Here is a 25,792-nt window from a genome sequence, read left to right as displayed (position 1 = left end):
ACAACAGGGCTTACTAAAAGAGAGACAAAGTGACCACATTGAGGGGGAGGGGAGATACCCATTTATGAAAATTATTCTACCCTACAAAGAAGAACACTATTTGTGGTTGGGATGGGGTGGGGTGTTATTATTTTATTACTGTCCTTTTTATTTCTTTTATATGGTGTTTTTATATCCTTGTAAGCCGCCTTGAGTCACTATCTGCGAGCAGGTGGCAATATAAATTTTTCTAAATAAATAGCAATAGCACTTAGACTTATATACCGCTTCACAGTGCTTCTACAGCTCTCTCTAAGCGGTTTACAGAGTCAGCCTCTTGCCCCCAACAATCGGGGTCTTCATTTTACCCACCTCGGAAGGACGGAAGGCTGAGTCAACCTTGATCCTGGTGAGATTTGAACCTTGAGGCGGTCAGAATTGAACTGCAGGCAGTTGGCAGAGTCAGCCTGCAATACTGCATTCTAACCACTGCGCCACCATGGCTCTTATACAGCACTAGTAATAGTACTTGTGCTATTATGTACCGCTTCACAGTGCTTTTACAGCCCTCTCTAAACGGTTTACAGAGTCATCTTATTGCCCCCAACAAACTGGGTCCTCATTTTACCCATCTCGGAAGGATGGAAGGCTGAGTCAACCTTGATCCTGGTGAGATTTGAATTGCCAAATTGCAGGCAGCCGGCAGGCCACAGAAGTAGCCTGCAGGACTGCACTCTAACCACTGCATCATCGCAGCATACCAGTCGGCATCCCTCGCCATCCCAGCAGCTGTTACCGGGGGAGACGGGGCCCACCTAGCCCTTACTCAGTTAGCGTAGCGTCTGCCGTGTCCAGCAGGAACTGCTTCCGGCGGTTGGTGCAGACCAAAGTCACTGTTTGCTGATCCAGACCCACCTGCCGGGAAAACAAAGGCCCATTTGGTTTGATTTTTTCAATCAAATTTTTATTTTTTATCTTCTTTATACATATCAATGCATGAATGGTGTGTTATCCGGGTATTATACATTCCAATACATATAAACCTAATCTTATTACTCCTAAAAATTACATTTCATTTCCATTATTTCATACTACTTACACCTTTTTATTATCACCCTTCCTTACTTAGCCTTCTTTCTATCATTTGCTATTTCCCCCCTCTATTATTATCCCTATTAACTTTTCCCTCCCTTTCATATCACTATAATATTCAAAGATGTGTTTTTCACCTCTTTGGTTATTCATGTATCCTTCATTAAATCAAAATGTCATCTTTTATTCTTCCATTCAATATCTCCATGTACATTTTTAGTACCAATCACAATCATTTATACGTTTAGAATACTTCTATTCATGTTCTTTCCAGTTCTTCAATCCATATTATTCTATTAGTACACATGTTTAGATTAATGTTTTTGTGAAAAAAGGGGCCCGTTTTCATTCGTGTTTGCTCTCCCCAATCCCCAGGAGCATTCTACAGGCCTCCCAAACCCTCTGTACGCCTCGGTTTTTGTGAAACCATATTATTCTACTATTAGTACACTTTGGATTAATCTTTATTATATATATATATATATTTACCAAATCGCCCATTGTTTAATTTTAACATTTCACTGTTATTCCTATTTTTATATATAATTAAGAGTACAATCATTCAAAGCCTAATTTCCAATTCTTCACAACCATATTTCTCGGACTATAAGATGCACCAGAGTATAAGACGCACCAAGATCTTGAAAATGTAAATTTTAAAAATAATGTTTGTCCTCCCTGGCCCCCAGGAGCACTCTGCAGGCCCCCCAAACCCTCTGCAAACCCCAGTTTTGGAGGGATATGGGGCACACAGAGAGTTTGGGAGGCGGGCAAAGTGGTACTGGGGGCTGGGGAAGGCAAAAACACCTGTTTTTGTGAAAAACTGACCCGTTTTCACTCGTGTTTGCCCTCCCCAACCCCCAGGAGCCCTTTGCAAGCCTCCCAAACCCTCTGCGCGTCCATTTTTGCAAAGGAGGTGGGGTTTCGGGAGGCCAAAAATGCTGCATTCAATATATAAGACGCACCCAGATTTTCACCCTCTTTTTGGGGGTGAAAAGGGGCGTCTTATACTACGAAAAATATAGTATTTATATTATATTATCCTGAAATCTATCACACTGCTAACCTAATTGCCCAACCCGTTTAATTCTAATATTAATACACATTAATTGAAATATATTCATAAAGATATCCTTTCACTCAACTTTATCCATCATCTCTTACCCGCATCTGAACCTTTAATCTTATTTCCCTTTTAGTTTTCCTTCCATTTTAAGCAAAAGCCCATTTGGAAGGAACCCGTAACCCCTTGGCCTCCGGGAGGGGAACGCTCAGCCCCTGCAAGATTGGGGTGAGAAGGCCCCTCCCTCCGACTACTGATCTTGTCCCAGGAAGAGGCAGAGCCCCAAGCGGCCCTCCACAACTTACAGAGATGTAGTCCAGCTCATTATAGGACACAGCCTCCTCCACCATGTAAGGCTTCTCGGCAGCTCCTGGGGGTGAGAGAAACAGGGCGCAGAGTCATCCACACAGCCAGTGCTTGCACCAAGAGTGTTGATCAGGACCAGCTGATCAGGAGGGAATGGAGATTTTACAGTATCCTTCCCCTGGAGTGGGGAGGGAATGGAGATTTTGCAGCATCCTTCCCCCTGGAGTGGGGAGGGAATGGGGATTTTGCAGAATCCTTCCCCTGGAGTGGGGAGGGAATGGGGATTTTTACGCTAACCTTTCCCTGCCACGCCCACAAAGCCACATACCCCAAGCCACACCCACAGAAATGGTAGTAAATGTTTTTGAATCCCACCAGTTTCCCCATTGAGCGAGGCTCAAGGCGGTGCTCAGAGGCAGGCAGCAATCAATAGCACTTCCACAGGGGGTTACCTTTTCGGATGAGGTACATGTAACAGTCAGTCAGGAGCAGGTAAAGGAGCTGGAGGGTCCCTTCCATGTGCCCTGTGCTCATCCGGATCATCTGTTCGGGGGGAGAGAGACCTCTGTTAGACCCCGCAGCAGAGATGCAAGAAAAGCTTCTCCTTAGATCTGAAGAGGTCCGGCTCCCTTCTGAAGCCTCTGCCCCCCCCCTAAGGAGTGAGGGGCAGGGGAGAGGGGGAAACATGCTCATGTTCTGACCCAGACTTCCTGAGAGCCTGAAGCAAAGTCCTGGTCCCGACAAAAAACCCTTTTAGTAATTTGCTGTGGATTCTGATCATTCACATCCAACAAACTCTTTCAATGGAGGATTTACAGTCACAGACCTTATCTGGCTTGGAGAGCTGCCAGGCCGATCTCTGCAGAACTTGGCAAGGAGTCTCGGAGAGTCACAAACCAATTAAGCAAACTAATGGTCTCCTACAAACTCCACTCCCCTTTCGCTCCTCTTTTATTTCCTCTGGGAGGGGCCATTCACCGTCCACCTGTGTTCTTACTCCCAAGTCGACCCGTTCTTTAGCTGTTCCTTTAGTCTGGCAACTCTGTGCATGCACACACTGGGAACAGGCTCCAGCTGTTTTTCCGCCTACTGATGTCTGATTCTGAAGGCAGCTGATCATCAGAGCTTTCCCCAGACTCCAGGATGGGCCCATGTTCCTCCCCAACCTCCTCACTGTCCGAATCTGCTGCCAGCTCAGCTAGCCGCTGGCGGGCCACAACAGCTCACAAGGGGCTCCCTTCTGTGCAATCAAACCTACCCGGAAGAGCTGCTCCTCGTTCTCGCGAAAGACGTGGATCATCAAAAGAAGCAAGTGATTGTTGTCTACCCTGCGGGGAAGAGAAGGCCAAGTTGATAATCAGGAGGGAGAGCTGGCCTGCCTCCTGCCCTCCTTCACCCCTATCGTGAGGTGGCTTTCTCCAAGGAAGATGATGTTAAAATATTCATGACATGGAGAGATATGGGAACAAGGTCAGCCAATGAACAGGCATCGCAACTAAGTCAGCCAATGGGAGCTTAAACAGATCTGAGTCTGTGCAGAGAATTGAAACAGAAACTTGAGAAGAAAGCCGTCTGCTGCTTTGAGAAGTAAACTAGCAGTGTGTCTGGGCTTGTCTGCTGAAATGAAACTAACTGCTTGTGTTTGCCTGCAACTCTCCTGCCTTGGGTTTACTTGGAAGATCCACCTGTTGGTATTGTTCATTTATTCATCTATTCTTATGTATATAAAGAAGTTAATGAATCCAGCTGCATCAGTTATCCGTGTGTGCTTCTGGATTTGAATGTACGCAACAAACTCTGACATTTGAGGACATCATGGAACTGCAGGAATCACCAGGAAGATGAAAGCATCACCAGGAAGGCGAAAATATCACCAGAAAGGAGAAAGCAATACAGGGTCAATTTGGGACGTCCCTTTACGTTCACGAAACACAAGGAGTAATAAAGGAGAATATTGGTAGCTCAAGGTTGAAATCTGGGGGTCTGTGGTGCTCTCTAAGCTCGGTGGTTTTCTGGCAGACGTTTCATGACCCCAAGTAGCAATAGCACTTAGACTTAAAAACACTTTACAGTGTTTTTACAGCCCCTCTCTAAGCGGTTTTTTACAGAGTCAGCCTCTTGCCCCTAACAATTTGGGTCCTCGTTTTACCCACATCGGAAGGATGGAAGGCTGAATCAACCTGCAGCCATTCAGGATCGAACTGTTGGCATTGGGCAGAGTTAGCCTGCAATACCACATCCTAACCACTGGGAGGAAGGGAGGAAGGAAAGTAGGAAGGGAAGGAAGATGGCAATCGCACTTAGACTTATATACCGCTTCACAGTGCCTTTACAGCCCTCTCTAAGCAGTTTACAGTCAGCCTCTTGCCCCCAACAATCTGGGTCCTCATTGTACCCATCTCGGAAGGACGGAAGGCTGAGTCAACCTGCAGCCGTTCAGGATCGAACTGTTGGCATTGGGCAGAGTTAGCCTGCAATACCACATCCCAACCACAGGGAGGAAGGGAAGTAGGAAGGGAAGGAAGATGGCAATTGCACATAGACTTATATACCGCTTCACAGTGCCTTTACAGCCCTCTCTAAGCGGTTTACAGAGTCAGCCTCTTGCCCCCCAACAATCTGGGTCCTCATTGTACCCACCTCAGAAGGATGGAAGGTTGAGTCAACCTGGAGCCTGGTGAGATTCGAACTGCCAAATTGCAGTCAGCCGGCAGTCAGCAGACGTAGCCTACAATACGGCATTCTAAGCACTGCGCCACCGAGGCTCATCGGCTACATCAGCGGTATTAGACCGATGATGCTAGGGCCGGTGATGTTACCTGGTTTGATTAATGAAATGTTTGCAAGAAACCCGCCAAGCTCGGAGAGCACCTCAATACGAGGACTGGCAAGGAAAGGGTGCTGAAGAGGCAAGGAGGAGGAGGAGGAGGAGGAGGAGGAGGAGGAGGAGGAGGAGGAGGAGGAGGAGGATACAGGGAATGTCCAAGGTCGAATTGTCCTGAAAAGCCTCCCTAACAGTTTCTCGGCACACACTGGGCGAGACGCCACCGCAACAGCGCCGACTCCCAACTTCTGCTGCCAACTGGATGCCGGAAGCAGGCTGTCAACCCTGAAGCTGGCCTGGGCAAAGCCATCTTGGATCTTCAGTGTTGCCACACTGGAGCGAGGGAGAGGGAGGGATCAAAGATAGCTGGGCTTGTGCAGTCAAAGTAAAAGACTTTCTCCTGGGAGCCAAGGAGGTGGTCACACACCTGGCGGAGAGGAAGAGGAGTGATGCCACCAGACCGGCGGACGCTGCCGGGATTGGGCCATGTGACTGACTGACTGGGGTTGAGAGAAAAACTTTACCTTTTAAATAGGTGAAAACCAAGGGGCCCTTTCGGAGACGGTTTTCGACAGATACGTGCCAATATGGTATTTACGATAAAGGTACCGTATTTTTTGGACTATAAGGCGCACCGGAGTATAAGACGCACCATGATTTCGAAGAGGTACATTAAAAAAAAAAGTTTTTGCACCCTGCAGGCCCTCAGTAGCCCCCCCCCCCCCAAAACCTTCTGTACTCCACATTTTTTTGCAAAAATAAAAATAAAAAGGGCACGCAGAGCTTTGGGAGGCTTGTAGGGTGTTCCTGGGGGCGGGGGGGGGGTGAATGGCCTGTTCTTTGCTTGTTTTTGCTTTCCCCAGCCCCCCTGGGGCACTTTGCAAGCCTCCCAAACCCTCCGCCAGTCCATTCTTGCGAAGGGGACGGGGTTTCAGTAGACCAAAAATGATGTATTTAGTGTATAAGACGCACCCAGATTTTCACCCTCTTTTGGGGGGCAAAAAGGTGTGTCTTATACGCCGAAAAATACGGTATTGTTTTAGGAATTCACCTGCCTCGGAGTTTTTGCTTGCAAGGGATGTATTACTTGGAACCTCGATACAGGCTGCCATTCCCCCCCACCCCCCCTCCCCTTGGAAGAGGAGTGGTCGAGCATTGCCATCTCTCAGATGGAGGGTCTGGCCAAAGGGAGGAACCAGCCCTTACCTGAACTCCGAGGGATGGGCAGCCTCCGACGGACTGCCCTGCCCTTCCTCCACCCCGGAGTCCTCCGCGCTGCTCAGAGAAGGGCTCGCCCGATCCTCCTTCAGACTGCCGAGGGCCGCCGCGCTGGCCATCTCCACCACTTCTCCCGGGGAGCTGGCTACGGCTGGCCCAGCAGCCTCCCCCTCTCCTCCTCTTTCTTCCTCTTGTTCAGGAGCTTCAGGGCCACCAAGAACATGTGCCGATTGACCATGCCCTGCAGAGTCATGGTGGCCACCACCTGTTGCAGGAGTGTTTGGACTCTCAACGGTAAAGCAGTAGAAGTCCATGGGGGCCGGCAGACCCTGACCAAAGCTGCCAAGGGATGGGCCTTCCGAAGGGGGGTCCCCTGGCAAGTCGGTCCGAAAGGACTGGTCGGGGGGTTCCAGGGGGCGGCTCCATCCGTCGGCCGCCTCCAGCGAGTCGATCACCTTGCTGAGGGCCTGCCCCACCTGTTCCATAGCCGTGTCCTTCATTTCGGGGATCCGGAGCCCCAGCTGGCAGAGGGCCGGCGCCTCGGTGCTGACCGTGAGGTCGGACTCTGGGGTGGTCCATGGCCGCCCGGCCTCCTGGCCCACCGCCTGGTCCCCAGCAGGAGCAGGGAGGGAGGGTACCGAGGCCTCCTCCGATTTCACTTTCTTTTTCTTGGCTGTTTTCTTCTTTTTCGCCAACCTGTCCCGAGAGGGAAATGAGTTATCGGGCTGTGGCGCACCAGGGAATAGCCAGCAGGCTTGCTCGGGGCTCATGGATAGGGGGACATCTGGCCAGTGGTGAAATCTACCGTATTTTTTGGAGTATAAGCACCAAGATTTAACCTCTTGTTGCGCGGGCTGCACTGGCTACCTGTGGCTTTCCGGGTGCGTTTCAAGGTGTTGGTTATCATCTTTAAAGCGCTCCATGGCACAGGACCTAGCTATTTGCGGGATCATATCCTGCCCCATACATCCCTTTGGCCGATTCGCTCTCACAGAGAGGGACTCCTCCGGGTGCCGTCCACTAGGCAATGCCAGCGGGCGACACCCAGGAGTAGGGCCTTCTCTGTGATGGGCCCGACCCTCTGGAATGACCTCCCCCCGGACATCAGAATTACCACCGACCTCCGCTCCTTCCGTAAGAAGCTTAAAACCCACCTGTTCAATTTAGCCAGCCTGGCCTAATCCCAATTTTAGTCCCTCAAGTCTGCATTTCTAAATTTTTAGGGGTACGCTTTTTAGCTGATTTTAACTTTTATTATTCTGTACAGCTGAATTTAGGTTTAATTCGCTTTTAAGGGTATTTAAGGGAATTTATCTTTTGTATCTGTTTTTAATGAGATGCCTGTACACCGCCCCGAGTCCCTTCGGGGAGAGGGGGCGGTCTATAAATTTTGAAAATAAATAAATAAAATAAATTTTGAAGAGGCAAATTATAAAAAAAAAGTGTTTGCACTTTGCAGACCGCTCAAAAACGGGCCCGTTTCTTGTCAGAAAAAAGGCCGTGCATAGCCTTTAGGAGGCTTATAGAGTGCTCCTGGGGGTTGGTGGGGGGGCAAAACCAAGCAAAAAATGCCCCATTTTTTGCTCATTTCTGCCCTCCCCAGGCCCCAGGAGCGCTCTATAAGCCTCCTAAAGGCTATGCACGGCCATTTTTGCGAAGGGGGTGAGATTTCGGGAGGCCACAAATGCTGCATTCAGTATATAAGCCGCACCCAGATTTTCGCCCTCTTTTTTTGAAGGAAAATGGTGTGTCATATACTCCAAAAAATACGGTAATTTTTTCCCCCCACTGGTTCTGTGGACGTGGCTTGGTGGGGGAATGTCATGTGGGTGTGGCCAACTTGTTTTAACTTTTTAAAGCGTTTTTTTTCCCCTGCCGGTTTGGGTGAATAGGCAGGGGAAAAAATGCTTTTAAAAGGCGGGGGGGGGGTGGGGGAGCTTCCGACCATCGTGCGGCTCACAGCTGATCCGCAAGATCGCCGGAAGCTCCCCCCCCCCCATTTTAAAGCATTTTTTTCCCCTGCCTATTCACCTGAGCTTTAAAAAGCTGGTCCAGAATGCGGCCGCGCGGGCAATCATGGGGAGAACGAGGTTCTCCCATATAACACCTCTCCTGCGCGAGCTGCACTGGCTCCCTGTGGTCTACTGGGTGTGCTTCAAGGTGTTAGTCACCATCTTCAAAGCGCTCCATGGCACAGGACCTAGCTATCTGCGGGATCGCATTCTGCCCCATACATCCCTGCGACCAATTCGCTCTCACAGAGAGGGACTCCTCCGGGTGCCGTCCACCAGGCAGTGTCAGAGGGCGGCGCCCAGGAGTAGGGCCTTCTCTGTGATGGGCCCAGCCCTCTGGAATGACCTCCCCCCCCCCCCCCCGATATCAGAACTACTACCGACTTCCGCTCCTTCCGCACGAAACTCAAGACCCACCTATTCCAACTAGCCGGCCTGGCTTAAATAGAACTTTCTAACCTCCCTGGCAATTTTAATATTTTAATATTTTAAATGTAAATTTTGGGGTTTATTTATTTCATTTTATTTATTTATTTCTTAGATTTTTAGACCGCCCCTCTCCCAGAAAGGGACTCGGGGCGGTGTACAGTCAATACTAATAAAATCGGTCATAATAATAAAATACATTTAAGATACATTTGGAGGGGGAGATAGGCTGTACTAAGAAATAAATATATTCTAATCCTAAAAACATCACAATTAAAACCCCAAACCCAATTAAAATAAAATAAATCCCCGGGAGGTAAAACTAAGAAAGTGCCAGGCCAGCTGATTGAAATAGGGTTTTTAACTTCCATTTGTATTTAACTGTTAAATATTGATGTCACCTCCTCCATGCCACACTTGTATTTTGATTTAATTGTACGTCGCCCTGAGTCCCTTTGCGGAGAGACTGATAAATCGAAATAAATAAATAAATAAATAAAAAGTGAAAAAATCCCCCCCCCCCCTTCTGACCATCCTTGGAAGCTTTGTTTTTTTTTTTAAACTACCGGTTTGCAGAACCAGGGATAATCGTCCCTACCGGTTCGGCTGAACTGGGATGATTTCGCCCCTGCATCTGGCCCCACTCAGGGGTCTCGAGCTGGACAGGACTCAGAAGGACACTGAGCCCAGACTTCTTGCAAGTCCAAAGGCAGCCAAAGCTGCTTCGGCCCTCTGCTTCAGTGGCCGCAAGCGAAGGAGGGCTCCCCCGTGCCCAGACTCAGGGAAACAATTCCTGGCACCACCCACAGCAGGAGAGGAGGGGTCCATGAGAGCCATCCAAGCAATTGGGGAATGTTTCCTCCCCAGCACCAACCTGATGACCTCCAGCTCCGTGCAGCCCTCAGACTGATCGGTGCCTTCGGGCGCGAAGTCGCCCTTCAGCGAGGCAGCGTGCACTGGGGTGCTCTCGGCGGACGACGGCGCTTCCGCCTTCCCGTCGAAAGGGTTGTAGCGCTGGGTGGGGCTCTTGGCGGAAGCCTGGCAGCTGTTCAACTCGGAGGCCACGGAACGTGGACAGCTGAGCGTATCGGTCAGGTCCCCTTCTGGAAGGAAGGAAGGAGAGATGGGAGGGATGGAATCAATGGATGGGAGGGAGGGAAGGAAGGAAGGAGAGATGGGAGGGATGGAATCAATGGAAGGGAGGGAGGGAGGGAAGGAAGGAAGGAAGGAGAAATGGGAGGGATGAAATCAATGGAAGGGAGGGAGGGAAGGAAGGAAGGAAGGAGAGATGATGGAATCAATGGAAGGGAGGGAGGAAGGGAAGGAAGGAGAGATGGGAGGGATGGAATCAATGGAAGGAGAGATGGGAGGGATGGAATCAATGGAAGGGAGGGAGGGAAGATGGGAGGGATGGAATCAATGGAAGGGAGGGAGGGAAGGAAGGGAGATGGGGGGGATGAAATCAATGGAAGGGAGGAAGGGAAGGAAGGAAGGAAGGAGAGATGATGGAATCAATGGAAGGGAGGGAGGAAGGGAAGGAAGGAGAGATGGGAGGGATGGAATCAATGGGAGGGAGGGAGGAAGGGAAGGAAGGGGAGATGGGAGGGATGGAATCAATGGAAGGAGAGATGGGAGGGATGGAATCAATGGAAGGGAGGGAGGGAGGAAGGGAAGGAAGGGGAGATGGGAGGGATGGAATCAATGGAAGGAGAGATGGGAGGGATGGAATCAATGGAAGGGAGGAAGGGAAGGAAGGAGAGATGGGAGGGATGGAATCAATGGAAGGGAGGAAGGGAAGGAAGGAGAGATGGGAGGGATGGAATCAATGGAAGGGAGGAAGGGAAGGAAGGAAGGAGATGATGGAATCAATGGAAGGGAGGGAGGAAGGAAGGAGAGATGGGAGGGATGGAATCAATGGAAGGGAGGAAGGGAAGGAGAGATGGATGGAATCAATGGAAGGAAGGAAGGAGAGATGGGAGGTATGGAATAAAAGGGGGAGAAGGAAGGAAGGAAGGAAGGAAGAAGGAAGGAGGTCAGCTGTCTCCCAGGAGCCGCAGTGTCCCCATTCAGAAGATACGCTGCATATGCAACTCTTTTGCACACTTGCTCAAAAAATTCTACCATCTTGATTTCACACACGGTGACATCTTGGCGTGTTGCTCCACCGGCTATGCACAAAGAGGAGGGTATCCCCCCCTGCCCAGACCCACCTGGGGAGAAGGGACTCCTGATCTCTGCCGAATCCCACAGACCCCCTGACATAACCCTGCCCACCTAAAGGTGCAGCCCCTTTTGGCTGAAGGGACGCCGGAAATGGGACGATGCATCTTGGTCAAGTGGGGAAGCATCCGGGGGGCAGGGGGAGAAAATCAAGAGGGCAGTCTCTACTAATTCTTCAATTAAAAAGGTAAAAGTTCCCCTCGCATCTATGTGCCAGTCGTTCTGGACTCTAGGGGACGGTGCTCATCTCTGTTTCAAAGCCGAAGAGCCAGCGCTGTCCGACGACGTCTCCGTTGTCATGTGGCCGGCATGACTCAACGCTGAAGGCGCACGGAACGCTGTTGCCTTCCCACCAAAGGTGGTTCCTATTTTTCTACTTGCATTTTTTACGTGCTTTCGAACTGCCAGGTTGGCAGAAGCTGGGACAAGTCACGGGAGCTCCCTCCGTCACGCGGCGCTAGGGATTCGAACCGCCGAACGGCCGACCTTTCTGATCGACAAGCTCAGCGCCTTCGCCACCGAGCCACCTTCAATTCTTCAATTACTCCATTACAAAATCCTCTCTCTCCACCCGGGAACCTGCGTTCAGTCACGAATTGCAGGAGAGGACCCAACCAGTTAAAAGAGTCTATGGAGGTTCTCACGGTTGTCCCAAAGAGCGGAAGAAGCTTTTTGGGCCAGTAGTGAAACGTCTTCAGAGAAAAACCACGGAAGCCCAGGGGCCTCTTGGGAGAAAAAAATAAAGCACCTTTGGGACAACCCGTTTAACTTGCAACCTCTCTCTCGTTCGGTGGCTGCTCTCCTCGTTCCCTTCGCAGGCCGAGGGAGCAGGAACTTACTCAACGGTGGAAGGAGTTAGGAGCCAAGTTAGGAGCCCGGAGCCCTACCCGCCCTCCGGGGCCCTGCAGGGCGAGAGCTGAGGGAGGCAAGGACAGAGAAAGGGCCGCAGCAGCTGCCACCGCCGCTAGCAGGACCCAGCTGGGAAAGAGAAGCTGCTGGCGGAAGCATCTGTGGCCATGAGATCAGGTGGCTTAACGTCCCTTCCCCACAGCCCCTTCCCCCTGCCCCCATGCACTGACAGGCGAACAGTAAGAGGTTAGGGCCGTGATGGCGAACCTATGGCAAGCGTGCCAGAGGTGGCACGCGAAGCTCTCTCTGTGGGCACGTGCGCTGTCGCCAGCTGTTCTTCTAGTTTCCGCCGCGCCCGCCAGCTGGTCTTCGTTGGTGCCAGAAAACGTCCCGAAAAACAGCTAAAAAAAGGGCGCTTTTGGGGCCGTTTTCAGGCCGTCCTTTGCAGGTGCCGGAGCGGCCAGCTGGTTTTCGCAAGTGCCAGAGGGCTCAAAAATAGCCTGGAAACGCCCCAAAAATGGCCTGAAAACAGTCCGAAAAACAGCTAAAAAAAGAGCACTTTGGGGGCCATTTTCAGGCCGTCCTTCTTCGCAGGCGCTGGAGCGGCCAGCTGGTTTTCGTGGGTGCCAGAGGGCTCAAAAATAGCCTGGAAACGCCCCAAAAATGGCCTGAAAACAGTCCGAAAAACAGCTAAAAAAAGGGCACTTTGGGGGCCATTTTCAGGCCGTCCTTCTTCGCAGGCGCTGGAGCGGCCAGCTGGTTTTCGTGGGTGCCAGAGGGCTCAAAAATAGCCTGGAAACGCCCCAAAAATGGCCTGAAAACAGTCCGAAAAACAGCTAAAAAAAGGGCGCTTTTAGGGCCGTTTTCAGGCCGTCCTTCTTCGCAGGCGCTGGAGCGGCCAGCTGGTTTTCGCAAGTGCCAGAGGGCTCAAAAATAGCCTGGAAACGCCCCAAAAATGGCCTGAAAACAGTCCGAAAAACAGCTAAAAAAAGGGCGCTTTTTGGGCCGTTTTCAGGCCGTCCTTCTTCGCAGGCGCTGGAGCGCCCAGCTGGTTTTTGCGGGTGCCAGAGGGCTCAAAAACGCCCTGAAAAAGGCCCAGCAGCCAGACCACCAAGCGCTTCTGAAAACAGTCCGAAAATCGGCCCAAAACAGGCATGCACACGCTGGCCAGTTTGTCTTCGGGTTTCTGGCGCTGTGGCCCGCACGCCCGTTTCGGTTTGGCACTCAGTGCCGAAAAGGTTCGCCATCAGTGGGTTAGCAGGAGACCGCTGGTGCCAACCCAGAAGCACTCCCCGGAAGCTTGTTAATGTGCAAACCAGAAAGAGGCTGATGGTTCATGCTGGAAAGATGGAAGGCGCAGGAGGAACTATAGGAGGTGGTTAGGCATAGAGAAGTGCCTGGAGAACTGGGACTGGGCAGCAGATGCCCTGGGCTGAGGGAGCCAAAATTTAAGCTGGCAAGAGCCTGCCACCGAAGCGCTTGGTGGCCTGGCTGCTGGGCCCCTCAGGCACCGGCCGGCGTTAAAGAGACCTGCAGCCCGGCATGCAAGAAGCTCTGGGGGACGAGGGGGCGGGCGGGAGGGGAGGAGGAGGGAACTGGAAAACCAGGCAAGCTGGTCCCACCTTCCCATGCTGTGGTAGGCATGGACGGCACTGCAGGGAAGACTTCTCCAAAATCATAATCTATAAAATGAGGGATAAAAAGGAGGGTTAGAAATGTGGAAGGAGGGGTGAGGTGGGGCAGAGATTACACTCCCCGAGGCTCTCAGGGAACGACGACTGAGCGGAAAACTGTTGGGGACCTTCTACCGCTGCACCATAGAGAGTATTTTAACTTATTGCCCCAGTGTCTGGTTTGCCAATTGCCCAGGGGCAGATAGGACAGAGCTCCGGAGGGTCAACGTCATTGTCCGGAGGATGATTGGCTGCCCTCTCCCCTCTTTGGAAGAGCTTTATAGCTCCTGCTGCCTTAAGAAAGTTTAAAACATTCTTAAAGATCCGTCTCATCTTGGGCATCCTTTCTTTTTTTTGAACTATTACCATCTGGCAGCCGGTACAGGACAATAAAAACCAGGACAAATAGGCTGAAAAACAGCTTCTATCCCAGGGAAGTTACTACCGTATTTTTGGGAGTATAAGATGCATCTTTTCCCCCTTAAAGAGCATGGAAATGTTGGTGCATCTTATACACCGAATACAGCCATTTTTGGCCTCCGGAAGCCACGCCTCCGCATCCCATTTTGTGGAAAATGGGCGATAAACAGGTTCTTTTTCACCAAAATGGGAGTCCTTTTGCCTTCCCCCACTCCCCCAGGAGTACTCTGCAGGCTTCAGCAGGGCTGGGGGAAGGGAAAAATGCCCCCGTTTTGGCCTTCCCCCAGCCCTGCTGAAGCCTGCAGAGTACTCCTGGGGGGTGGGAAAAGGCAAAAACTTTTTTTTCTTACTTACCTCTTCCAAATCTTGGTGCGTCTTATACACCAGTGCGTCTTATAGCCCGAAAAATACGGTATATTGAATTCTATGAAATGGTGCGATGTGAATGCCATATCAGGGGTTTTCAATTTCAATGATATAGCACGTGAAGGAAGTGTGTTTGTGTTTTTATTTCTATAGCTATAATGTACACTGAGGACGGCATTTCATTGCGTCGTACCATCTGCAATGACAATAAAATAAACTAACTAACTAACTAGCTGACATGGAATATTCTCTCGGTGATCATGATTGAAGGGGAAGGTGGGGTGGGGGGAATGGAGCAAGGACAAGGGCAGGGCGAGGAACTCTCTCTCAGCTCAGGCTGTGGGGCTGGGCTCCGGAATCACGTTATCTTGGAAGATTATAAAGGAAAACAAAACAGGTAGTTATTGGGAAGGTGCAGGCGAGGCCTTCCACTTTGCCCCTGTTCTTGCTTTCCTTTTTGAGTGCAGAGCAGTGTCAGCGAAGGGCTTTTCCCAAACTGCGGCTGGGGAGGGGGGGGGGGGAAGGGAAGGGATGATTCAGGCCGAGCGGCCCTTGAGGATGGTCAAAAAAAAAAAAAATCATGCTGATCGTATGGGATCAAGGGAGGCAAGCTCAGAAGTAGCCTGTTTCCCCGAAGATAAGACCTCCCCGGATAATAAGCCCAATCGGGACTTTTGAGCACGTGCGCTAAAGTAAGCCCTCCCCGAAACTATTGCAACATAGCAGCAGCCAATGAGGTGACCACGCTCGCCGCCTCCTACGCCTCAAAAATAATAAGACCTCCCCGAAAATAAGGCCAAGCACTTATTTCGGGGGGGGGGAGGGTGGGTCAAAATAATATAAGACCCTGTCTTATTTTGGGGGAAACACGGTACCTCAAAATACTGGCCCACCACACAGGTAACTGAGCAGGCCTGCCCCCAATTCCCTGAGGGGCTTTGAACTGGAGATGCTGGCGGTAGAGTTTGCAGCTTGATAGGGCCTTCTTCCGGCCAAAGAACTGTCTCCCCAGCCCCATCCAGACCCTCCGTTCCATGGGCAGGAAGGTCGCCTGGGCAGGAACCACCAGCCCCAGGCGGCGCTCCGTGGAGTCAACGCATTCCCATGGCATCTTTTGGCTCCCAGAGCTCTGGCTTGCCCATCCGCGCGCCCACCCGGCCGCTTACCCTCACTGGAGGGGGCGATGGCGCTGTCGTCCCACTCCAAGTTGGTGGACGTCACCGAGTTGAAGGAGTTGAGGGAGAGGCTGTCGGACCCGTGGACGGAGCTGGGCAGCCGGTCCTCGAAATCCAGCAGGTACTGGGGCTTGTAGTAATCTGGCATGTAGGGAGCCAAATCCAGGTAAGGGGCGTCCTGGAAAAGCGGGAGAGATCGAGGTGGAATTGCTGCTCGCCCTCCCCTCCCAAGAACTCCTCTTTCCCACCGTTCTTTGCTTCAGGAAGTTTGCCCATCGGTTGGAAAGAATTAAAACAAACAAACAGCCGCCTTGCAGGGAAAACAAACAGGGAAATCCACAGGAGGCCCAGCAGTGGAAGGCGGGCGTGGGATGTGCCCCAGCCCAATGGGAGGAGGGAATTGAAAGCTGGCTGCTCCAGGAGTCCAGAGGCAGCTCACCAGGTCCAGGTCAAATCGGATAAACTCCAGGCCCGCCACCAGGGTGAGGAAGAGGGTCAGATGGTCGTGGCTGCAGACCAGGGCATTTCTGTGGGACGGAAAAACCGGAGGTCACGTTCCACCCGGGACCCTCCTGGCGAAGTCAACGACCCAGAATTGCTCCTCCCAACCTGTTGCCCCACTGGCTGGGAGGAAGCCCTCCCATTTGATGGGCGCTGGGACCCCGCACCCTGGAGGCAGCTGCTCTTCTGCAATGCTCGATCCTCGAGTCCCGACGGACGCACCAAGTCAGAACTAACTGCTGCCTTTAAACTCCCTGCAGCGTGAGGAAGCCCCAACAGCGTAAGTCGGGAAGAGGCAACCGAAAAGCCGTGAAAAGCAAGACTTCCCCCTCCTTGCACTGACCTGCGTTTCTTACGAAGCATTGAGTGTGGCCAGCACCCTCCGCCACCCCTGGGGAATAGCAGTTTTGAAGGAAAAGCAATAGCAATAGCACTGAGACTTATACACCGCTTCACAGGGCTTTTAGAGCCCTCTCTAAGCGGTTTACAGAGCCAGCCTCTTTGCCCCCAACAATCTGAGTCTTCCGTTTTACCGACCTCAAAAGGATGGAAGGCTGAGTCAACCTTGAGCCGGTCAGGATCGAACTGCTGATAGTCAGCAGAATTAAGCTGCAAATGCTGCACTCTAACCACTGTACCCCTGCGGGTCTTAATAGGAATAGCGCTTATATACCACTTCACAGTGCTTCACAGCCCTCTCTAAGCGGTTTACAGAGTCAGCCTCTTGCCCCCAACAATCTGGGTTCTCGTTTGACTCACCTCGGAAGGATGGAAAGCTGAGTCAACCTGGAGCCAGTGAGATCTGAACTGCCAAACTGCAGCTAGCAGTCAGCTGAAGTAGCCTGCAGTACTGCACTCTGACCACTGCGCCCCCTTGGCAGCAAAGGTTGTGTGTGTGTGTGTGTGTGTGTGTAAGAGATCCTTTCCCTCCCCCTCCACTTCCAACGTGCCGGCCCAGCAGACTCACTTGACGTAATGCTTATGCAGCAAAGGCAGATTCTCCTGGAAGAGACGGAGGTAGCTCTCCAGGGAGTTCTCGTTCAAGGCCAGGTACAGCCACGCTCGGCCTGCAAGAGGAAGAGAGAGAGAGAGAGAGAGAGACTGCTTTGCAGGACCGGCTGCTTGTCAGGGATCCACCCGAAGGAAGGCCGCCCTGATCTGATCTGACTGGGACCTTCTCTTTTTATAAAGTTTGTATTTATTTATTTCTAAATAGGAACATTCCGCCTTTTCTTAAACAGTGTGTAGAAACATCTCTGTGCGGTAAACATCTGAATTTACAACATCATTCACTACATTGATATTAACTCTCTAATCCTACAATTAAACAACTGGGCAGAGTAAACCTGTTCATTTCCCCTCTCCTTACGTATCTTCTAATAAGAAGACAATAATAACATTAAGCATTATAATCCTCATAATCGTACTAAAACTAATACATAATATGAATGGCCGGGACCGTCTCAACGGCAGCCTGCGTAGAAACTGCACCTCTGATGCTCAAAGCCTCAAGTGGCGGGTAGCAGGAGGTGCCTCAGAAACCCCTCGGGTGACAGGCTGACTCCTCTGGGGGCTTGTCCGGCTATCAGCCCAAAGCGGGGAGCAATCTACTTCCCAGACTTCTAACCGGAAAGATTGGGAGCTCGGAAACCTCACTAATAAACAAGCCACAGATCCTCAGGGGAGGGCAAATGTGTTCTGACCGAGGCTTCCCAAGAGCCTGTAGAAAATTCCTTGTCCCGACAAAATACCCCTTTTATTCATTTCCTGTGAATTCTGCTCATTCACACCCAGCAAAGTCTTTCGAGGGAGGATTTACAGTCACAGACCTTCTCTGGCTTGGAGAGCTGCCAGGTTGATATCTGCAGAACCTGGCAAGGAGTCTCGGAGAGTCAGGAACCAATTAAGCGAACTCATGGTCTCCTGCAAACTCCACTCCCCTGTCGCTCCTCTTTTATTTCCTCTTGGAGGGGCCATTCATCGTCCACCTGTGGCCTTACTCCCAAGACGACCCCTGTTCTTTAGCTGCTCCCTTCGTCTGGCAACTCTGCGCATGCGCACGCTGGGAACAGGCTCCAGCTGTTCTTCTGCCTCACTGATGTCTGACTCCGAAGGCAACTGACAACTGGCATACGGCCCTGGCCGCCTCTCTGCCTCATCAGAGCCTTCCCTAGACTCCAGAACTGGCCTATGTTCCTCCCCAACCTCCTCACTGTCCGAATCTGCTGCCTCATGGGGTCCTGGCGCCCTCACCGAGCATTCGGTGACGTGGGACGCCAAAGCAGGGCTGGCCAAAGCCCCAGACCGAGACTTACTGCGCCCCAAATTGGTGGTCACGTGCTCCAGCAGTTCAATCTGTTCAATGGCCTCTCGGCGGGTGAAGTGGAGCACCAAGACCCAGTAGCCCGAAGGAAGGTCTTGCAGTCTGCCAAGGAGAAGGAGAAGTCGCGGGACGGTTTTGTTCAGAGTAAAAGCAATCCACCCTTGCAAGTTCCCCATGGCAATGCATCCAGGCCCTTGTCCAGCTCACGGAAGATTCTGCCTCTGCAGCCTGGGGAGGGAGGGCACGCTTCCCACCACCTCCCTGTCCACAAGTGGGTTCAACGATGCCCCACAGACCAAGGGGAGCCCATGGCGGGGGCTTTGAGGATCAGGCTCTCTTCTTGTGGGCCGCCACTTCCAGGCGCCCCTCGCGAGGACAGTGCTGTAGGAAGGAGCCAGCTGCTTGCCTAGAGGGAGGGAGGAGGAAGGAAGGGCCCCAGACCTGAGCCCCTGCTGTGACTTCCTCTGGGAGGGGGGGGGAAGCAAGGGCCACGGTGAAGCCCCTTACCCGTAAAGCAGGGCGTGGTCCAGGTGTTCACAGAGACGCTGCAGGACCGTGTCGTGGTTTCGGATGGCGGGGGTCTCGTCCTCGCAGGCGGCAAAGTAGCTCTGCAGCTGGAGAGAGGAGAACATCTGGTGAGGGAGCCACCCAACCACGCAGCCTGGCTGTTATCCACGCAGGTCCCCACTTTCAGGAGCGATAAGCTGATAACGTCATGGCTTCTCCTGCCTAGGGTTGCTTAAGAGAAGTCCGCCTACCTTCGGTTCCGGCTGCAAGGCCCAATAAAAGGCCTACCTCACTCCGGCCAAAGCAGAACCGTGGCCCAACGGGATGCTACAGGCCGTTCCAACGACCACTGGACAAAGTTAACTTGTGACCGGTTTTCACGCTTACGACCACTGTGGCATCCGCAGAGTCACAGGATTAAAATTCAGATGCTCGGCGGGTCCTAACGCAGACAGCTGCTCCTCCTTGCCCAGGGAGCAAGGAGAGCTGTGCTTCCCAGGGCCACGATTCCCAGCCACACCTTTACGTGTCTTGGCTAGGCCCGAGAGGGGGTGGCAGCCAAGCCTGATGGTGCCTCAGCTCCGGAGAGAACCGCATGGGTGCCCTGGGGCAGAAGAGCAGCCGGGCTCCCCAAGAGGCGCGCCTCAAATGGCACCAGCACAAAGGACTCAGCCACTCCCCAGCACTGTCTAGCTGCTAGGGGTGGGGTGGGGGTGGGAAGCTCTGCTCCTGCCTGTCCCACAGCATCTCTGGGGCTGCAAGACTCTCAGGGCAAGAGAGGCAGCGCCATCGGAGACAAAAGCCTGGAAGCCAGCAGTGGCACATGGGTCCGCTAGTCCTCACAACATAAAGCAATCCAGTGGTTGCGGGACCGACCCGCGCAACCACAAATGGCCTTATCAGTGAGGCAACTCAGCAGCTGCTTCTGTGGTTCTCGCCCAGGTCTGAGGAGATAAAAGCAGTGATTAGGATCCCTCAGGTCTTATGCAGAGGCCTCACAAGTCGGACAACTGAGAAAACTTTTGCCAGGCAAGATCTTCCTGTTCTGTATAGCACAGGGGTCAGCAATCCCTGGCTCTGGAGCCGCATGTGGCTCTTTCATTCCTCTGCTGCGGCTCCCCGTCGCCAGTTAGCTGCACAATTGATAGGGCTTTCGGTTAGGACAGGTAGAGGAAAAAGGACGCCATACTAGCAAGAGACTATGCTGTGGGAACCGGAACTCAGGTCAGCAGAGGAAAAGGGACGCCATGCTAGGAGGAGACTCTATGGTGGGGGAACCGGAGCTCCAGTCAGCAGCGGAAAAGGGACGTCGTGCTAGGAGGAGACTCTATGGTGTGGGAACTGGAGCTCCAGTCAGCAGAGGAAAAGGGACGCTGTGCTAGGAGGAGACTCTATGGTGTGGGAACCGGAGCTCCAGTCAGCAGATAAAAAAGGACGCCGTGCTAGGAGGAGACTCTATGGTGGGGGAACAGGAGCTCCAGTCAGCAGAGGAAAAGGGACGCCGTGCTAGGAGGAGACTCTATGGTGTGGGAACCGGAGCTCCAGTGAGCAGAGGAAAAAGGACGCCGTGCTAGGAGGAGACTCTATGGTGGGGGAACGGGAGCTCCAGTCAACAGAGGAAAAGGGACGCCATGCTAGGAGGAGACTCTATGGTGGGGGAACCGGAGCTCCAGTCAGCAGCGGAAAAGGGATGTCGTGCTAGGAGGAGACTCTATGGTGTGGGAACTGGAGCTCCAGTCAGCAGAGGAAAAGGGACGCTGTGCTAGGAGACTCTATGGTGTGGGAACCGGAGCTCCAGTCAGCAGATAAAAAAGGACGCCGTGCTAGGAGGAGACTCTATGGTGGGGGAACAGGAGCTCCAGTCAGCAGAGGAAAAGGGACGCCGTGCTAGGAGGAGACTCTATGGTGTGGGAACCGGAGCTCCAGTGAGCAGAGGAAAAAGGACGCCGTGCTAGGAGGAGACTCTATGGTGGGGGAACGGGAGCTACAGTCAACAGAGGAAAAGGGACGCCATGCTAGGAGACTCTATTGAACTGGGGGCTTCCGGTTAGGACTTTTGTGGCTTTTGAGTGTTTAAGTTTGCTGATCCCTGGTAAAGCATTTCCTTACCCCAAATGGCAAAGACCTACTGGGGCGGAGCACGTCCGAGGACCGTGATGGCGAACTTATGGCATGCGTGCCAGAGCCCTCTCTGTGGGCACATGGACCATCGCCAGCTGCTCTTCCGGCTTCTGTCGCACAAAACCAGCTGACTGGCGTGCATGGTTGCAATGGAACCCCGGAAGAGCAGCTGGCCGCCGTGCTCCAGCCCACTAGGCAGCTGCTCTCTTCCAGGTTCCGGTGCTCCAGCACACGCTTGCACGCACTCCGGTTTTGGCCCTCGATACTGAAAAGGTTAACCATCGCTGCCCTAGGACTAACAACTCGGTGGCCGCCCAAGGATACGGCCGCACAACAGACTGACCCCACGACTAGCGGTGAAAGTGTCTCCTTTACCAGGCCTCTCCCTTCTGATGGGAGGCACTGGTTCACCTTGGCTGGCAGGCCGGATTCTGACCACCCTACTGAGGCTATCAGGAAAGCTGGCTTAGCAGATGAAGCCAGAGCTCACTCACTTGCTTTAGGAAGCCGGCAGTATAAAATCTAAATGTATCAAATCAAAAAAGTGCCCAAATGCATCTACTATTGGATAAGCATGGTTGGGGATGGAGAGTTCCAAGGGGGACGGGGGACAAGGGGAGGAATCCAATTGGATTTTATGCCCCAGGAATACCCAGAGCCTCTCATCCCCCTGCGATCTTATTGGTACAGCCCGCAAGCTGTAAAACATGTGGCTTTATGTCACGGACAGAAAGTTGGGGAGGGAATGGAAAAGATGTACTGGCTGAAGGGGGGGGGAGCAGTTGCACTGTTGAAGCTGGATGGGGGAAAATGGAACCCACACCCGATTTTTGGAGGGCTCCAGATGGGGGTAAGCAGGTCATTACAGTTAGTCCTCGACTTGCGACAGCTCATTTCGCGACCGTTCAAAATGACAACGGCACTGAAAAACGTGACGTTACACACTTACGGCTGTGGCGGCCTCCACACAGTCTCGGGATTTATATTCGGGTAGCAGCAGTAGCACTGAGACTTATATACCGCTTCATGGTGCTTTTACAGCCCTCTCTAAGCGGTTTATAGAATCAGCCTCTTGCACCAACAATCTGGGTCCTCATTCGACCCACCTCGGAAGGACGGAAGGCTGAGTCAACCTGGAGCCAGACAGAATCGAACTGCCAGCAGTCGGCAGAGTCAGCCTGCAATACTGCATTCTAACCACTGCACCACCATGGCTCTTATACAGCGCTAGTAATAGCACTTATATACCACTTCACAGGGTTTTACAGCCCTCTCCAAGTGGTTGACAGAGTCAGCCTCTTGCCCCCCAACAATCTGGGTCCTCGTTTTACCTACCTCAGAAGGATGGGAGGCTGAGTCAACCTTGAGCCTGGTGAGATTCGAACTGCCAAATTGCAGGCAGCCGGCGGTCAGCAGAAGGAGCCTGCAGTACTGCACTCTAACCACTGCACCACCACGGCCCTTCCTTCCTTCCTTCCTTCCTTCCTTCCTTCCTTCCTTCCTTCCTTCCTTCCCACAGGCCTTAGACTTATATACCACTTTACAGTGCTTTACAGCCCCCTCTAAGCCAAATTGCAGGCAGTCGGCAGTCAACAGAAGTAGCCTGTAGTAACCACTGCACTCATGATTGACAACTGGTTCATATTTATGACGGTTGCAACTTTCCCGGGATCAGGTGATCATATTCTGCCATCTTCCAGCAATGGGGAAAAGCCAAATTTACATAACGACTGCCTTACTAATTATCACAACTGCAGCCCTTCCCTTAACCAAGGTGGCAAGTAAAACGGGGCCAACCTCATTTCCCAAATTTCTCGCTTAGCAACATACAATCCTGGGCACGATTGCGGCCGTAGGTCGAGGACTACCTGTAGCGTAATCTCTCAGAGACGACACATAAGGAAAGGAAAACCCTCTCCGTGAACTTTTCGGTTAGCATTTGTGCACGATGCAAGGCCAAAGCACTCAAAACCACTTCTAGCTGGGAGCTTATCACGCAACTCTTTCAAATAAGGAATTCCGACGGGAAGGAAAGTCAAACCAGTCTAGCAGGTGATGCTTTCGGCTTTTTAATTTCTTTCACTTGCTCGGTGTAAAAAAAATGACGTTATACATTGCCTGGGTTTTCAATGCAACGAAGCCGCATTCATGGACCCTTCGTTTTTTCTGAGTGGGAGAGGGGAAATCTCGGAGGAGAATTGACGATGCTTCCACTAAAGAGATGGGAAGTTGTCACAGCTGAGCACAGGGCAAGCCAGGCCCCGCCCGGTAGAAGCCGCAAAAGCCAAGGGGGAGAGAGAAGCCGGGAAAAGGATGAACCGTGAAAGGTGGATGAAAACAGCGCGGTCGCAAAGAAGGAATCCGGTTGTAAGAAAAGCAACTACAGCCACTAGGGGAGCCTTGGTGATGAAGGCATCAAGGCGGGAAGAGTCGGGAGTTGCGAGTTCAAGTCCCCTGCCTTAGCCAGGAAAGCTGCCTGGGGGACTTTGGGCCTCTCACCTCTCCTTCAGGCCCGACCCACCTCACAGGGTTGTTGTGATGGTGGTGGGGAAGAGAGGGAGGAGGAGGAGGAGGAAGATGTGTGTTGGATAGGTTGGCCACTTTGAATTGATGACAAAAAATAACAAAGGAGGGATAAAGATGACGACGATAATAATAATAATAATAATAATAATAATAATAAAAACATCAACAAATTGCAGCTTCCTGCAATAACACCAGCGGAACTGCAAAAAACTGCGCTGCTCGGAACATCTTATATTTTAAGAAGATAGTTGGTTGATACCTAGGACGCTGGCAGCAACCCGTATCAACCATCAGCACCAGTCAATGGTAATTGTGATGCATTTTTGAATGTTCAGTTGACTGAGTTTCATGTTTAATGAATAAGAGAAATAATATTAATAATAATTGGAACATCCTATATTTTAAGAAGGTCCTTGGTTGATACCTAGGACACTGCCAGCAACCCGTATCAACCATTAGCACCTGTCACTGGTATTTGTAATGCATTTTTGAATGTTCAGTTGGCTGAATTTCATGTTTAATGAATAAAGTATATAATAATAATAATAACAACAACAACAATAATAATAAATTTCCTGTGTGATAACTTTCAGATGATGATGATGATGATGATGATGATAATAATAATAATAATAATAATAATAATAATAATAATAATAATAATAATAATAATAATAATAATAATAATAATAATAATAATAATAATTAAAAAAAACCTTCCTATGATAATAATAAAAACCTTCCTATGATGATAATAATAAAAACCTTCCTATGATGATGATAATAATAATAAAAAAAACTTCCTATGGTGATGATGATAACAACCTCCTTATGATGACAATAAAAACCTGTGATAATAATAATGATAATAATAAAAATAAAACCTCCATGATGGTGATGATAGTAATAATATCTCCCTAGGATAGCAATAATAAAAACTGATGATGATGATGATGATGATAATAATGATAATGATAATAATAATAATAATAATAATAATAATAATAATAACCTCCATGATGATGATAATAAACGTCCCTATGATGACAATAATAATAATAATAATAATAATAATAATAATAATAATAATACCTATGACAACAATAAAAACCGCGGTGGTGATGATGATGGCAATAATAATAAAAATAAAGCCTCCATGATGATTATAACAACAATAATAAAAGTTCCCTGTGATGGTGAAGATAATAATACCTCCCTATGATGAGGACGGTAATAAAAACCTCTGTAATTATGAGAATCAAAATAAAACCTCCCTGTGATGATGATGATAATAATAATAATAATTTTAAAAAACAGCTGTGATGATGATAACAACAACAACTACAACAATAATAACAAACCTCCCTCTGATAGTTGGCTGGCTTGTCCTTAAAGAGGAGGCTGGGTTTCCATTCATAAGGGAGGACAAGGCGTTCCTCCTCCTCCTCCTCCTCTCCTTGGGAAAGGCCTACCTTGTCAGGCCGGTTTTGAGAGAGGCTGGGGACACTCCCCGCCCATCGCTCCCCCCCCCAAACCCCACATTGAGGCTGATGGGTTTAGGAGCCGGACTGGGGGGGGAAGCCCCCACCACTCCCCCCTCCCTTGACCGGCTCGCCCCCCCCAGGGAGGAAGGAGGCGGGGCGAGGAGGCGTTGAGCGCAGGGGAGGGGGAGGGCGTGAGGGGGGGGGTGTCTCCGCTGACCTTCTTGACGGAGAGCGAGATGTTCTCCAGGATGCGGTCCTTCAGCTGCGCGGGCGACTCCATGGCGGCGGCTCGCCCGTCCTCTTCGAGGCTCCGGAGCCGCCTCCGCCGCCTCCGTCTCCGCCGTGGGCCCTCCGTGGTGGCGCTGCGGCGAGGGTCGCCTCAGGAGGGCGGCGGGCGGGCGAGCGAGCCGGCCCTCAACACCGCGGCCGCCTCCTCCTCCTTCCCCCCCACTCGTGACCGCGCGAGGCATGCCGGGAGATGTAGTCGCCGCCGCGCCGAGAGGCACCGCAACTCCCGGCAGCCGCGGCTGCGAGGCATGCCGGGAGATGTAGTCGCCGCCGCGAGAGGCGACGGGCCAGCAGCGGCCGCGCTGAGGCCTCGCAACTCCCGGCAGGCCCTGCGGGAGTGAAGGCATGCCGGGAGCTGCAGTCCGGGGCCCGCCTCTTTTTTTTTTTTTTAATTCTCTTTAGCTCCCGCAAGCCTACTC

The 25,792-nt window shown here is 51.5% G+C and overlaps 1 protein-coding gene across 2 annotated transcripts in view; it reads right to left on the bottom strand.

Annotated features, from left to right (window-relative positions):
* The window catches only part of PLEKHM2 (pleckstrin homology and RUN domain containing M2), a 32,758-nt gene extending 7,195 nt beyond the window's left edge, over positions 1 to 25,563 (bottom strand). Inside the window, exons 1-13 of one of the 2 annotated variants that reach the window (XM_081954611.1) lie at positions 25,303 to 25,563; positions 18,955 to 19,061; positions 18,440 to 18,549; positions 17,092 to 17,191; positions 16,063 to 16,150; positions 15,615 to 15,801; positions 13,612 to 13,671; positions 9,795 to 10,023; positions 6,471 to 7,178; positions 3,699 to 3,768; positions 2,893 to 2,983; positions 2,440 to 2,504; positions 806 to 894 (exon numbers count right to left, since the gene is read on the bottom strand). In XM_081954611.1, the coding sequence (XP_081810737.1) occupies positions 806 to 894; positions 2,440 to 2,504; positions 2,893 to 2,983; positions 3,699 to 3,768; positions 6,471 to 7,178; positions 9,795 to 10,023; positions 13,612 to 13,671; positions 15,615 to 15,801; positions 16,063 to 16,150; positions 17,092 to 17,191; positions 18,440 to 18,549; positions 18,955 to 19,061; positions 25,303 to 25,365 (1,967 nt within the window). In that variant the 5' untranslated portion in view covers positions 25,366 to 25,563. The remainder of the gene's footprint in view (positions 1 to 805; positions 895 to 2,439; positions 2,505 to 2,892; positions 2,984 to 3,698; positions 3,769 to 6,470; positions 7,179 to 9,794; positions 10,024 to 13,611; positions 13,672 to 15,614; positions 15,802 to 16,062; positions 16,151 to 17,091; positions 17,192 to 18,439; positions 18,550 to 18,954; positions 19,062 to 25,302) is intronic. The other variant, XM_081954612.1, reaches the window with a different exon arrangement.
* Between the last annotated feature and the right edge of the window lie 229 nt (positions 25,564 to 25,792).

Source organism: Natrix helvetica (genome assembly GCF_964273705.1).
Source record: "Natrix helvetica genome assembly, chromosome: 5".
Lineage (NCBI taxonomy): Eukaryota > Metazoa > Chordata > Lepidosauria > Squamata > Natricidae > Natrix > Natrix helvetica.
Note: the sequence above shows the minus strand (reverse complement) of the source record. Positions and strands in the feature narration are given on the sequence as shown.